This window comes from Pygocentrus nattereri, chromosome 12, assembly GCF_015220715.1.
Source record: "Pygocentrus nattereri isolate fPygNat1 chromosome 12, fPygNat1.pri, whole genome shotgun sequence".
NCBI classification, from domain to species: domain Eukaryota; kingdom Metazoa; phylum Chordata; class Actinopteri; order Characiformes; family Serrasalmidae; genus Pygocentrus; species Pygocentrus nattereri.
The window spans coordinates 27,005,194-27,020,438 of NC_051222.1; the positions used below are offsets into that span (position 1 = coordinate 27,005,194).

Genomic DNA, 15,245 nt, shown 5'->3' on the forward strand with positions numbered 1-15,245 from the left:
TAAAGGAGTCCATCATATCATGTATCCAAACAAGTTGTCCAGGGCATTTGGAAGAGGCTTTTCCAGACATTTCCAGGCTTGACAAACTGTAGGAGCATGAGTTTGTTGGTCCTTGACAGCGGAGTGTTTCTTCTGGCAACCATCATAAACAACTTGGGGTCAGAACGTTTCCCTAACTAAAATCAGACACAACCTACATAACCACAAGATCTGACTAAGTCCCCTGCTGTGATTCTCAGAGTCTTTTGCCTCTCTAGCTTTGGGGTCAGTATAGACATGCATCCTTTTCCTGGCAGATTTTTAACATCTCTAGTTTAAACTTCTTAATCATTGCCCCGGTAGTGAAAATGGACATTTTCAGCTGTTCAGCTGTTTTCTTATGGACATTTCCTGATTTGTGCAGCTTAACAACCATTTGTCACACATCATTGCTGTTTTCTCTGGTCTTTCTTGTAGCCATGGATGACCGAGCAAATTTGGCCTGTTTGTCACCTCGTATTTATACCACAGGGAAACAGGAAGTCATGTCTGACCATTTGTGTTCCTAATTGCTCAGGTCAATTTCAAAACATATTAATAGGAATAAAGTTTTCACTCAAGATTTTCTAGGGGTGTCAACAACTGTGACACGTGTGAGGAAAAGATTTCATTCTTTTCTTTTAATTATTAGATAATAAATAAAGGTTAGATTAATGTTAGTATTTGAAGTGAAAGATGAAAAGGATGAGGAGTAAAGACTTTTTTACAGCCTGTGTTACGAATGTTTACCAAGGGTACCAATGTTTGAGGAAGGCACTGTAACCAGCCAGAGACTTTGACAGCTGAAACCTGTTAACCTGCACCTTAGTATTATGTACTAGAATCATTTTATACATGTCTTTAAAAACACTGGCTATATATTAATGAAAACATGTAAACACTGATTCCAAATGTTTGAACGTGTGTGTGTGTGTGTGTGTGTCCTCAGAGCTTTGATCTCTGTGTCTGAACTCAAGCTGAGGGTGGAATTAGCCGAGTGTGTGCAACAGGCCGATAACGTGTCCAATATTCTCTCTCTCTCTCTCTCTCGCTCTCTCCCACTTTCTCTCGCTCGCGCTCTCTCAGTTTGAGATGATATTCGGCCGCTCTCTGGTTCGATGACTGCTGTTTGTGCTTTCTGTTGCCTTACTACAAATAGTGAATCTCAGGAGTGTAAAATGTAGGAATATAGCAGTACACATATAGTGGGTCCAGAAAACATTCGGACAGTTGGAAGGTTCATCATGTTATGAAGCAAAATGTCAAACGAAATGTGAGTCATTTTAAACAGACCATTCGAAGACTTTATTTTTCTTTTTTGCAAAGTCTTCTTGCAGAAGGATGATCTGGTGAATTTCAGATCTTTCTTTGAAGATCTTTTGGACTCTTCTGAGTTCATGATGCCACCAGCGAACTTAAGAAAAACAGCCCCAGACTTTGATGTTTCCACCTCTGTGTTTTACAGTACTGTCAGTGCAGTCTGGTTGGAGCTCTTCACCAGGCTTTCTCCATACAAGAGTCCACCATCAGTTTGATGTTGATGCTAAGTGTTTTTCTCTGGAATACATCACTTTGTTCAACATTTTATTATGAAACTCAGCTTCATTAAAGTTTACTAGTGGTTTGGCGGTTAAAGTGTCTTTCTGTAGCCATTGTATTTGCAAGTACGGTTCAATTTTCAAATATATCAAGTTTTGATTGAATTAAATTGGTTATACATAGCTCTGATTTTATATCGACAGATTGTTTTTGGCTTAGATAATTAAAATTTCCCAGAACTTGTTTAGTATCTGCCACACCCCAAATATCACATGCTCTAGAGTTTATAAGTGACTTCGGAAGAAAGCCCTTTGATTTGAGAGTGTATGTATAGTATAAGCCCCTCCTCCTTTAGTTTTGACCGTATTGACGAGAGTTTTCTACAAAAGATGCCAAATGAAAGACAAAAGCGAGGGGACAGAGGGTTGCATCAGCAGGATAAATTGAAATGGGAATTTTTATCCATTTTATAAAAATGGATAAACCTGGTTGGAAAGTCTGATTGACTAAACCAAGTTCAAAGCCTTAACATAAAAATGTTCAGTATCAGCTGAGTTCTGTTTAGTTAGCCATGTTATTAAAACTGTGATGCTGCAGGGCAACCATTCCCTACTGTTAACAAACTAAATAGCTTGCCAAGAGAACTGTTTGTTGCAGTTAATGTGGGTATTAAACTATGTAATTTATCAAATGTAGGTGTATCTTATTATATTGTATTTCATCACCATTTTACAAAGGCAATAAGGAACTCGGGGCTGTGGAAAAAACATATTGTATTGTTTTAATTGTCTATGTTCCACTACTGTTGATTCAACGTATTTAACTTTTTTATAACGTGTGCACTCTATTTTCTCCTCAGGACCCTGTGTATGGAAAAGGGAAGTTGGCAGAGATCCAGGGCCTCATTCTTGGCATGTTGGAGACATTCAACTATGAACAGGTACTGTGTGCTTCTATTTGTACACACGACATATAGGCATAACAAATCTGATTGATTCTCATGCAGCGTTTAGGTTGACATACTTCTGCATCTGTGGTTGTCGTGCACAAACATTTGCAAAGGGCTCTGCCAATATACGTGTGAGTAATGTGAACTTGCGCACTAGGGGGCAGCATTCAAACCAGTGTACAGAAGATGACCTTTGTCATTTTTGAGGAGGGGTTGTATAAATGCTGAAAATCTGCAATTAATTCTACAGCAGTTCTGGTTCTGTTTCTGCCTCTCTGTCTCAGGTTCATTTAACTCGGTTGAGTCATCAAAGCAGAATGATTGAAAATAAGATTTATGTACTATAGCTGATATTGTGAACAAACTAAATGAGCCAAAAATATGTTCTTTGTTTCTTCCTCAGGGTTGGGTTAACCCCTAGGTTTGTCATATCCTAAGACTTACACTGCAAATAAGATTATCTTGGCGAGTGAATTGATCTTGAATGTAGTGCAAATGTGTAACGTTTCTCATTAAGAAATGGTTGTAGGAATATTATAATATTGAGCTTATTTCTCCATTTTTTTCTCCAGTTTTGTCATTTTATTAAGTGAAATAATCTCATTATATTAGCCAAAAATTTGCTTCTTAAAATGATCTAAATTATTATAAATTAGCTAAGCTGTCTGTCAAAATAGTGAGAAAATTTGATTTAACTGCTGTAAAATCCCAGGCTTATTATGTACTAAGGCTTATTATTCAGTAACTACAGGGATGCAGTTCAATTCAATGTAAACTGTCTGAGCTATTCTTAGGCTATGAATGTGTGCAATAAAATGTTTGGCCCAATGATGGATGCTGGCCATTTAAGTGGTTATGTTGGCTATTTCATTCAGTACTGTCTTATTTTTCTTAAGTACCGCTTGTGAAATTGAGTAGAGGCAGGTTATTAATTAAGTTGGACCGCTTGACTACGCCTTCGTTTCCTGTTTAATGAATGGGAAACACACACACATGTTTGATTAATTAATGCTTGTTGAAGTTTCAGTGTCTCTTTGATATCACTTGTGCACAGTTACACACTTACTCTTAGCCAAACTGTTTAATACAGTGAGAGACAAAACCTCCCTAATCACTTTATTGCATTGGTGGTCAGATATGTCCACACTGAACCCCCTCACAGCCTGCAGGCACGCCTCTTTGCTCTGTTTGTGTTGTTTTGTTGTCTAAATGGGATTAAAGTTGAGTTATTGTGGTCAAGCGTGTGAGTAACTGCCTGTGGGCTTGTTTTGAGTGTGTATGTGTGCGTTTGTTATTGAACTGTAACACACACTGCAACTCTCCAGGCAACTCATTACACCCAATCAGACAGAGGAGCCTCACTTTCTCTCTCTCTCTCTCTCTCTCTCGCTCTCTATTTCTGTCTATATGTCTCTGTCAATTTCGATTCAGTTCTGTTCAGTGTTCAGCTGACATTACATACAGTGAAAAAAATTAAATACTGAAGAAAGATTGGACTTATTAGACTTTAAAAACAGAAGAGAGCATTAAAAGGTCAACATTTTTCTGTTTAACTTTCCATCTGCTTACTACAGTGTTAGTACTAGTAGTGGCATTGATATAAAAAGTAACGTTCTTACTCTCCAGCGTACATTTTGGTTTGTCTATCTCAATTTACATGAGCAAATCATAAGGCAAATTATTCAGTAACTGCATGAATTAAATGTACATTTTTATTTTATTTATTTGTTTTTGTAAAAGCTCCCCTCAGATTAACACAATGTTTTATGATCACACACATTGCTGTATGTTTACAATTTACTGCTGAAAGCCAAAAATCTTACAAGCTCTTTGTATTATTTATAAAAATAATTTTTACAGAAAAGAGTTCAGCTTTACTGCGTCCAGCTTTTTCTATTAGAAGGGTTTAAATTACATTTCCCATGTATTTGACTATATAGAACAGTTACAGCTCTCATGACACCCACTTTTGAATGTAGCTTATGAAATATGAAACTCATGAAGAATATGACGAAGTGTGTCTTAGAATCACCGATGGTCCCAAGGAGGTGAAATGATTCGCTTCTGATTAAGTGATTTTATCAGTAAGTCTTAGTTTGGACTAATTGTATTGGTCCATTCATCGTGACGTTTAAACAGAAATGAACACGTATGGATATCTGGGTCATTCTACCAAACTGGTTCAAAACACATCTGACTTTAAACTAAAATCCTTTTGCTTTGAGTGAACCTTAATAACATTAAATTAAATGTCACTACCGTTTTTGTCACTACCCAAACAGTCATAACACTAGCTTTACCAAATGTTAGTGACTGTTTGTTACATTGTTGCATAGGTTACATTGCATGTCTGCTTTGATGTTTGCAGCATTTTTTTTTTTTTTTGGTTTGTACAATATGAAGTACGTTCTTACACCCCACTGTCTAGTGCTTATGAATGTTCGATGTACGTGTTTCCATGGTAACCTGGTTATATTCTTAGTATTCTTATGGCTTTCTACGGTTTATTACACGTTTCTACGGTTTATTACTACATATGATAATCTATTGAAGTAGTGCTCTGTCGAGTGCTACTTCAACAAAACACACGTTGCCCTCTGTAAAGTAAAAGAAAAGCATGAATAAAGCAGTGTGTCTGCACAACATCCATTCTGAACAGTGAGATGCGCTCAAAGCTTGTGCTGTAAAAGAACAAAAAATCTTAACTTCTTTACAGATGGACATTCAAGTTACTCAAATTTGAAGGTGAATACGACGTAATATCTAAATGGTAAATGGTTAAGATAAAAACTAATTTAAAGCGGTTGGTTGTTAAATGGTCCGTTTTAGAGATACTTGGTCATAATTTTTCAAGTTAAATGCCTCAAAAAGCTTTAAAAAATGGTTGTAAATATGCTGACTGATGCCTGAGACACTGTTTAATGATTTATTTTTTTAGTAGAGGTAAGATTTTGACTTAAAAAATCCATTTGTGGCAGAGAAGCCCATACGGGGTATTGTAAGGCAAAATAGGCCCAAATGAAAAGCTTCCACTGATCCACCACTTTGAGTCTTTACGGTCCACCACTTTGAGTCTTTACGGTCCACCACTTTGAGTCTAGCTCCAACCCTAATCTAACACACCTAAACCAGGAAATGAAGGCCTTGAGGTGCATTGGTGTATTAGAGCCAGGTGAGCTGCATTTGAACTCCAGGCTGGTAGATCCCCAGGACCAGGATTGGGTTTTAAATGACTACAGTCATTTTCCAGAGGCATCTGATTTCACAGTAATAAAATAAGTAAGAAAAAATGTGAATTGGGTGCAATGGGTTGAGGCAAATAAGTGTAAATAAATAAACGTAAATGCATTCATTCAGACGTCATGGGACTTCATGGGAAATGAAGTTCTCACTTCTGAATTGGTGCTGTAATGTTTTTAGCATGTATGCTGGCAGAATGAGACTTTTTGTATTGCTGATATTTTCACTCAAAGAAAAAAGCTTATCTTGATTTACATATGATTCTGTATAACTGAGATATTTGTGTAAGAGTGTGTGCACACAACAGTGTAGTGTACCAGTTTGACAGTACAACCGATGCTAGCTACCTAATAAACACAACTAGGAAGCAAGATGGCTAATAAGCAAAACTGTACACTTTTGCCTCTCTTGAACTTTAACAGATGCATGTAATAAACAAGAAAAGACAAATTACTAGTCAGTTATGTATTTGACAGTTACTGTAAGCTAAAATGATCATGACAGCTAGACCTTTGGCAAATATTACATGACCGCCTGACCACAATGATTTGCGCTGACCACGATCATTTTCTAGTTATTTTATTTCAAGCCCAGTAAACAGAATATGAATTATGTGCATTTTCATCACAACAAATAAGGGGAGACAAATAACTGAATTAAAACAAAAGTTCATCTTAATCGCTATTTGAAGGGAAAAATGTCTCACCTTTTTAATCCAAATGTAGCTGATCGACCAAGACACGTTTGATTATTTAGTTTTAGCACTTGAGCTATGAGGCAAATATTGGCAGCCAACAAGTGGAAGCTTAGACTGCTTAGCATCGTGCAGGATGCATTCCTAAATCACACTTACTTCGATGTGCAAATCACGAGAACGTGCAAGCGAACTATAGACGTGTGAAACGCATCACTGCTGTGGGCACATTTTGGTTTCAAGCCAAATGACAAAGGAGAACCCAAAAACACGAAGACGATTTGTCGGATTTGCAATAAAACAGTGGCTGTTGAAGGTGCCAATAGAACAAACTTGAGAAAGCATCTGCTTATCCACTCCCCCAGCCAGTTCACCAAACTTGGAAAGACAACCTTGTCATCAGATTCTTTCCAGCAGCTGGCTACTCCAGAGGCTCTCGGGCGATCATCTGAATATGAACATGACCGTACCAGATGGTGCATATTAACTGACCGTGTAACATGGTTTACAGCCATTCAGTAAGGCAGAAAATACACAACTATTTAGCAGCTAGAGAATTTGCAACCATCATTTTCAAGTTTACAAGTTTACAAATTTAGTTCAAAGACCAGAGACAAATATCTTTAAATTTGAGTATATTCTTCAATAAATTGTCGTTTTTCATCATAACAGTTTGCGTGCAAGCTTCATATAATAGTAAAAAAGTGTATAAAAGTGTAAAAATGGACAAATCGTTAATCACAATTATTGGTTTGACGATTAATTGTCAGTTAAAATTTCATAATCATGGCAGCCCTAACGATGGCACTACTTCTCACAATGCAAATAATCCCAAACACATTAAGTGGCTCTGGGCTGGTCCATTGTACTGACAATACCAACAGCTTCTTAGCTTGAACTGCAAATTTCTCTTCAGAAAAACTTAGTAAAAAAAATTAGTAACTTGTACATAATAGCTTTTTGAACTGTTGCACAGGATGTCCATTTCCATTCAATTACATCCTATATTTATATATCTGACTTTATATTTTAGTGAAAAAAAGGAGCAGTGATGTAAAGGAGCAATAATTTAATCAAATTCCAATCATAATAAAATTAAAATCTCTCCTCTTTACTCACTAAGAGAAGTGGTATGGCTTGAACGTGTAGAATCTGCAATTACCACAGAAGTTCTGTGCTTATTTTAATGAGCTATGAGTGAGAATTAATAACATTTATATTGTGCTTTTGTTCACACTGGCAGCCACTTTGAATTCTAACGGCTTTTACAAGAACACTTTGAACAGTTTCAGATATAACTTGGACAGAAAAGCAAGTAAAATGTATAAATAAATGTATAATCACACACACATACTAATGCCCTCTTTTGTAACCTCAGCTCATGGATGGAACCAACATTGCATCTAAAAAAGTGTTAAAAGCAGCTTAATCTCCAGACTCATTCCAACTTTGCCGGGCTGCTCTATCGTAAGGTCAGCCTGGGGTGGAACGCTATTAAAAGTCGTTAATGGCTGCTTTTTCATTAATTAGCGTGCGTTAATTGCACTGGCTCAGTAGACCTCCCAGGTTGGCCCTCGGTTATCAGTTTGCAGGTTGCTGGGGGAAAAATTTTCACTGTGACTGGCTTGGTTTGTAATTACCAAAGTCTGCCTGAAACCTTCCAGAAACCTTTTTAAAGAGTCCCTTTAAATCTCTTTTGAAGTATTTAGCTTTGTTTGGTGCCAATTTAAAGGCAATATGGAATGTAACCAAAAGAATTCTGTCACTAGTTTTAGCATAATTAATTTTAAGGGACGCATATTCTACTATATCATTTACATGTTATTTTTCCCTGAGGTTCACTTATGACATTTTTGTGTATGTTTCTGTTCCAAAAATAGTAATACTTCACGTTTCCAACCATTTTCCAACCTTTCTTTAGCCTCTAAAATTAAACTGGCTCTTTGTTACTGTCCCTTTAAGACTTATTTTATGTAAATGATCTCTGTTCTGATTGGATGCCCTGAGTCATGTCTCCAGGCTGAAGCACCAATTTTGAATGAATGGATTGTGCTAAACAACTGTAAGCTGATCAATGATGAGGCAGATACATTTTTGTGTTGATTTATTTTTTTTGTTACATCAAAAAAAAACAATGAATTCTAAATAGCTGCAGATTTGTCTCTATATCATCACTGTCAGAACAAAACCTTTATATCTCCAAAAAAATAGCTTTACAGGAGAAAAAAACTATTAACTTGGACCTTATATTGTGTGTATGTCTGTCTCGCAAATTGTGTCACAGTGTACAGAGCAGATGGTACTTTCAAATGATACATGGAAAAAAGAAAATATGACCGACAATAAATGGACTGTATGGACTGTGGAGGGAATGATGAACATTGTTGGCTTCATTAAACCCTCAAACTCATTTAAAGGAGCCCTGAAGCACTAGTGTAAACATAAAAACGAATTAATGTGTTCATGAGGAATTATCACATTTATGTATTACTGTTATGCTCAGGAAACTACTAAAATGACATAGAAGCATCCCTAAACCTTTTATGATTATACACGAATATGCAAATTGCCTTTTCCCCTACTACCCTGCACACTGTGCTTTAACATTGAGCTAATTCAGATATAGCCCTCTGTGTTGAGCACAGCGTATTGTCAACAAAACCTTGTATCTTCATATTTGTCGCTTTCATTTTTTGATGTAATTTACCAGCATAATTCCAGCTGAAAAACAGACCAACAAAATGCCCCAGGGCTACATACAATAACATTATGTTGACATACACAAACTTTTCTTTTTCATGTAAATCAACTTTTTTGGGGGGGAGTTTTATTCAGTGAGTGCATTTACACTTAATAATCCAATAACTGCAAAAAATCTGATTGTCAGTGATCCGATCCACGTGTTTATATGCACTTGAGTAATGAGAGAATGTGAAACTCTGGGTCGACGTAAGTCAGGCAGTAGTCTGATTTCTGCTTTGCAGATGGCCAGTAAACTCACAGACTGGACATGAAATTCACAATTCTTAAATGATCATTACAGTCAAAGGAAAAAAGGGCTTGTGACACAGATCACTCTTGTGAAAGTGAGTATCCCTTAAGCTTAATGACTGGTTGTGCCACCTTTATCAGCATCAACAGCAACCAGACAGCACCTATAGATAGTATTTGCAAAACCCGGACTGAGGTGGTTCCCACAGCCATTTTCTGTCCACGTAATGTATGAGCAATTAGATTAGATTACATTGGATTCAACTTGAGTCATTGTGCAGAGCACAGGTTCAATGCCAATGAAATGCAGTTAGCATCTAACCAGAAGTGCAAAAAGCAGAGTTACATATGAAGTTCAATAAAGCAACCATGGTAAACGATGCTGTGGTTACAATATGTATAATTAAGGATGGTAGAGTGGAAAAAATATAAATATAGCAAGCATAATATACACCGATCAGGCATAACATTATGACCTTGTTTCTGTGCTCACTGTCCATTTTATCAGCTCCACTTACTGTATAGGTGCACTTTGAAGTTCTACAGTTACAGACTGTAGTCCATCTGTTTCTCTGCTTACCTTGTTACCCCTTTTTCCCTGTTCTTCAGTGGTCAGGACCTCCATGGACCCTCACAGAGCAGGTACTATTTAGGTGATGGATCAATCTCAGCACGGCAGTAACACTGATGTGGTGTTTCTGCTATGCTGAAAATGATTCACCACCCAAATACTACATTCTCTGTGAGGGTCTATGGGGGTCCTAATTGTAGAACTACAACGTGCACCTATATAGTAAGTGGAGCTGATAAAATGGACAATGAGCACAGAAACAAGGAGGTGGTCATAATGTATGTTATGCCTGATTGGTGTATATACTTATATCCAGAGTGAGTAGAAAGGATGCATATGTAGATAGTGTGTCCTGTAAGAGCAGCATATGTAAATTACAAGAATGCAGAATAAAAACATGTGCAGTAACTGACAACAAATATGAATCGTGGAATAATACTAGGACATGTCTATGGCCTTCAAACCAAGATATCAAGAAAAATTCACTTTGAATGGAGGTGTTGATCTGTATCAAATCGATAAGCTGTCTTTGATTATATACTATGGAACACAAAAACATCTCAAGAGCCTAAATACTGCATCAACCTGCACATCCCCGGGGGCTAAAAGCATACACATCGCTGGAATTATATAATCATTTGTTCTGTGGATGGCTCAGCAATATTCTGTCTTTGGTGCCATCAACTGCACCATCTGATGTCCTCATGATGAACATCGTTTAGAGATAATGGCTCTCACTGTGGTCCTCTGGTCTCCCTTAGAAATGGCTTTGTAAACCCATTCCAGACAGATCTATTGCAATCTTTCTTTCTCATGACTTCCAGAATTTATTTTGACTGTGGTGTACAGTGCTGCTTTTTGAGACCTTTTGGCCTGCTTCACATTGCTGGAAAGTTTGTATTTAAGTGATACTTAGATTTGACAGTGCTGCCAGTAATGAAGTCTGGGTGCATCTAATTTAAATGATCCCAATTATCAGCTAAATTTGTTTAATTGGTGGGTTGAGTAAGCAAGCAAGTTGGTGTAGGACAACTTTTTCCTTCATGGCTCTGTAGCCTTTTTTTAGTGTTATTTTGCAGAAGACAGCTAAAACCCTTCAGTTAGGACAGAGCTGCTCTCTGCTATTTTTGACCTTTTGACTCCATGCACTCTTATACCTTTGCAATTCTGATGGCATTTTTCAGTGGTTTTTTTTTTTTTTCTTTTGCTACAAGACAGTTGCTGGTTTTATGTCATTCCTGAAAAGACGTTTTCTCTCCAGACCGCGAAACAAGAATGTCGGAGAAAGGTTTTGGCGCTGAAGAGCTGCGTTCAGACCTTTTGCTTTCTGTTTGTCTTTGTGCCCTTTTCCCCTCCCTGTTGTTTGTCATACTCTAAGCCATCAGCTATTTTGACAAGATAAACACTAAATGGTGTAGTGGTAAGAGCGTGCCATAGCTTTAAGGATGTTGTACGGTTGAGAGGATTTCAAAGGCAGCAGTCTCGTCTATTTTGCTTGAAAAGAAACTTAACCACGGGGTGTTACAACAATCTTCTCTGACAGAACCCCACTTTAGGCATCTCTCAAAGACCCTTAAAAAGAAAACCTTTGAGTCTTTTGTTGCCCCAAGAGTTGCTTTTGAAACCTTTCTCTCTTTCTTGTTCAGTTCAGTTCTATAAGATGCCAGTTTTTGTTCCCTTTTTCACATTGTTCTTAATCTTGTTTCCTACCATCAGTTGAAAGTGTATCTCTATCTGAGGAAAATAAATATGTAAGATAATGCACCCTGCCACACTACACATATTGTTCGGGAATGACTGGAGGAGCATGAAGTTCAAGAAGCCTCCAGATTCCCCAAATCTCAATCTGATCCTGTGCTGGAACAACAAATCCAGTCCAAAGCAGCTCCATCGCGCAACTTACAGGACTTACAGGATCTGCTGCTAACGTCTTGGTGCAAAATACCACAGGGAAACTTCAGAGTGTCAGAGCTGTTTTGACTTTACGTGATAAACCAACAGAATATTAGGCACATGGTCATAAAGTTGTATCTTGTTTACATATTTAGTTCAATAATTCATGCAATTCATGTTCATGTCTAAAATGGCTGCCCACTCCATTCAGCTACACAGTAAAGTTTTTTTGATAGTTAACAGTAAGCTATACAGTGTCATAAGCCACACTGACAACCTGTATAACCTTAATGAACCGTCAGTATTGAAACTAGGCCCTAAGTTCCAATGTACTGAGCCTCATTCAAAATAAGGTGGAGGCTGTAGTACTCCTTTTAACATCAGCATGAAAGGGTGTGCTAAACTGCTGTAGGTTGAAAGAGTGTGTGTGTATGTATATGTATGTATTTGTGATGTGACAAACAATGAATTCTGAAGTTTTGAATGGGCTCTTTTTGCAGCTTGGGTGTTATTCATAGGCTGTATGGCAAATCAGTACATTTTGAAACTTAGACAGTATTTAGATATCACATCAAACTCTTGTTTAAAAAAAACGAATAAATTCTGTTTTCCATCATATGGACTCTAAGATATATTTGATCTTGCATGTAGTAGTTTTACAGTGATTCTTTCAGTAAAGATTCCCATTATAGAGCTATAGCCCCTGTTTTCCATTTCTAACAGATGACTGAAACCTGGTTAGACTGAAACTCCTGCACAGTCAGTATATAAGACTTCCAGAAGACCTAGAGTGACAATTTCCCCACAAAATTGGTCAAAATGAAGATGTTTCTGATTATGTTGAGAATCAATCTAGCTAGTTCAGTTCCTGAATCCTGACTAGTGGGAGAGTGCACTTGGGATACAACAGAGAAAAATCCTGATTGAACAGATTTCCGTTTCAAGATTTTAAACTTATTTCCAGCTAAAACCAGTGAAATAGGCGTGTTAGCGCAGTACTTGCAGACAACAAGCATGAATATGCTATGAAATATAAATGAACTTCAAATTACCGACATGCATTTTTTTAGTTCCCAGAAATCGTTAGGCTTTCTTTGAAGGCCTGGAGCGCTCTGAGGGTTCTCATCTGATACTCAAACATTTATTCATAGAATTCAGCATCTGCCAGTTGACTTCTGTTGTAACTGAGATTTGAGTCAGTGAATTGTCTGTTCTGTTCTGAATACCAGAGAACATGTCGACATTAATGTTTGTGGTAACTGACTGTATGATGTTAGTGCAGCAAATTACTGGGGTGTTCCTTTAATGAATGTTCTCAGTGATTAGTAACACACTCTCCCTTTCTCTTACACTCATGCAGTGACAATGGCAGGTACCTCATATGTGATTGATCCAAATGCCTTCTGATTGGCTGTGCTGTCAGGGACAGCCAGTCATATTTCTGCGTGTGCTGTGATTGGCAGGCCTGTGTCTGTTTTCGTGTTCTGGTGGTGTGAAGGGGGAATATGAAGGAGATGATGGAGGAAGTGAGAGATTTGACATGAAGACAGTCAGAGATCTGTTCCTCAGGCTGTTCAACAGGGACACCAGGCAGAGCTGGGTCATGATATTGCTGTCTGTTTGTGAGAGAAGAGGAAAGGAGGTGAGGGAATGTGTGGACTGTCACAGGCAAAAGTTTGTCCAAATTGCCTGTTCTGTTAGTTTTCTAAGGGCACTTTCACACCTACTTTGTTTGAGTTCGCTGCTGGTGGGAACACATTTTGGGATGGTCTGCACCAAATGAGGGATGTCCACATCAGAGCATGCACTCTTCCATCATCAGCTCTGTACTGTCCTTCCTTTTTTAGCATCTGACTCTCACCAGGTGCTCACATCGTTCTTACCACACAAGCTTCTGCTTATACCTGCACACAAGCGGTCAAATTATAGTGAACACATGGCAGAATGTATTGCATCATTGACCTGATTGATTACTAAACAAGCATATATCAAGTAAATGTTACAGTTGCTGTTAACTGTGATGCATATAGACTCTTAATGTCTATTTTTTTGCAAGTTTTTTTGGGTCATATTGGGGCAAATGTGAGAGTAACAGCACTGCAAAACCAATAAACAAACACTCATGTCTGTGATTTGGTGCACTTTAGCCACTGCAGTGTGAAATCAGTCGAATCAAGTGTAAATGATACAATATCACAAAAGCCTAAACACGCTAGATGTGAAAACAGCCTGAGTGAAAACAAGTTAACCCATCTTGTCCACAGAACAAACTTGATTTGCAGAAAATTGTTGTTTTTGGTGCACAATATCTGCTTATTTCCTACTTGGTTTAACATGGCTGAAAAAATAAAATATAAAATGTGTAAAACCTTTGGCGCACAACACATGTTTTATTTCTTCCCCAAATGTGTTCGATTCATGAAATAAACAGTAATTCTGCACTAAAATATTCAGAAGCGTGTTCTCTGTAGAGGATGGGTTGCCTTACTTTTACTTAAACAGAATGTTGTGTGATCAGGCGTGTGCATACTTTTGCATATGACTAAGTGCAGTTACCTGAGACCTTGTTTAAACCTTGCATTAACTTGTGTTTCTTGGATCATGTCAGGATTAAAAGTTTGCTTCCTGGCTCAACAAAACATCAGGTTTGCATTTTTCACTTTCATAGCATTGGGCTCTTTTCAATGGAGTGTTTTTTGTTACATTATTTTATGTAATACATCTGTTTTTATTTAAAAGATTGTGCCTGTGTCAACTCTCCTTTACATTTGTGCTGGTTTATTATCTTTAAATGACAAACATAGAGAAGCTTTTAGTTCCCCCTAGTGGACAAATTTCAGACTGCTAAACATGTGCTCGTAAGCCACTTCTAAATCCACGTCCACATGCTTTACATATTTCTTAAAAAAAAAAAAATCCAGGTGTTTGCCATCATACACACAGTCACTCTGGAATTCAGCAGTAGATGGCTGTGGAAACCGAGAAGTATTACATTTACAGCATTTTACAACAGTACAGTAAAAAAAATGCTGAGAAATGTTCTTGGATGATGTGGAGTGGGTCATTTATTTGACCATATCATAATGGCCCATAATAATCCAGCAGTAAAAAGGAATAAAACATCACTTATACAATGTTTGTTATTTAGCAAGCTTTTGAAGTTCTTATTCCCAACACAGTGATTATTGGTGTTGATGCATCGTAGTCAAAGTATTTGTCAATCAACGTCAATATCCAGTTACATCACCCAGTCTAAGATTTGGGTGTGTGTGTGTGTGTGTGTGTGTGTGTGTGTGTGTGTGTGTGTGTGTGTGGGTGTGTGTGTGTGTGTGTGTGTGTGTGTGACTGAA

At 37.6% G+C, this 15,245-nt stretch overlaps 1 protein-coding gene across 7 annotated transcripts in view; it reads left to right on the forward strand.

Annotated features, from left to right (window-relative positions):
• Positions 1–15,245, forward strand: part of vps8 (VPS8 subunit of CORVET complex) — a 170,254-nt gene that overhangs the window by 118,004 nt on the left and 37,005 nt on the right. For all 7 annotated transcript variants that reach the window (XM_037543387.1, XM_037543389.1, XM_037543388.1 and 4 more), the window contains one exon: positions 2,417–2,497. In XM_037543387.1, the coding sequence (XP_037399284.1) occupies positions 2,417–2,497 (81 nt within the window). The remainder of the gene's footprint in view (positions 1–2,416; positions 2,498–15,245) is intronic.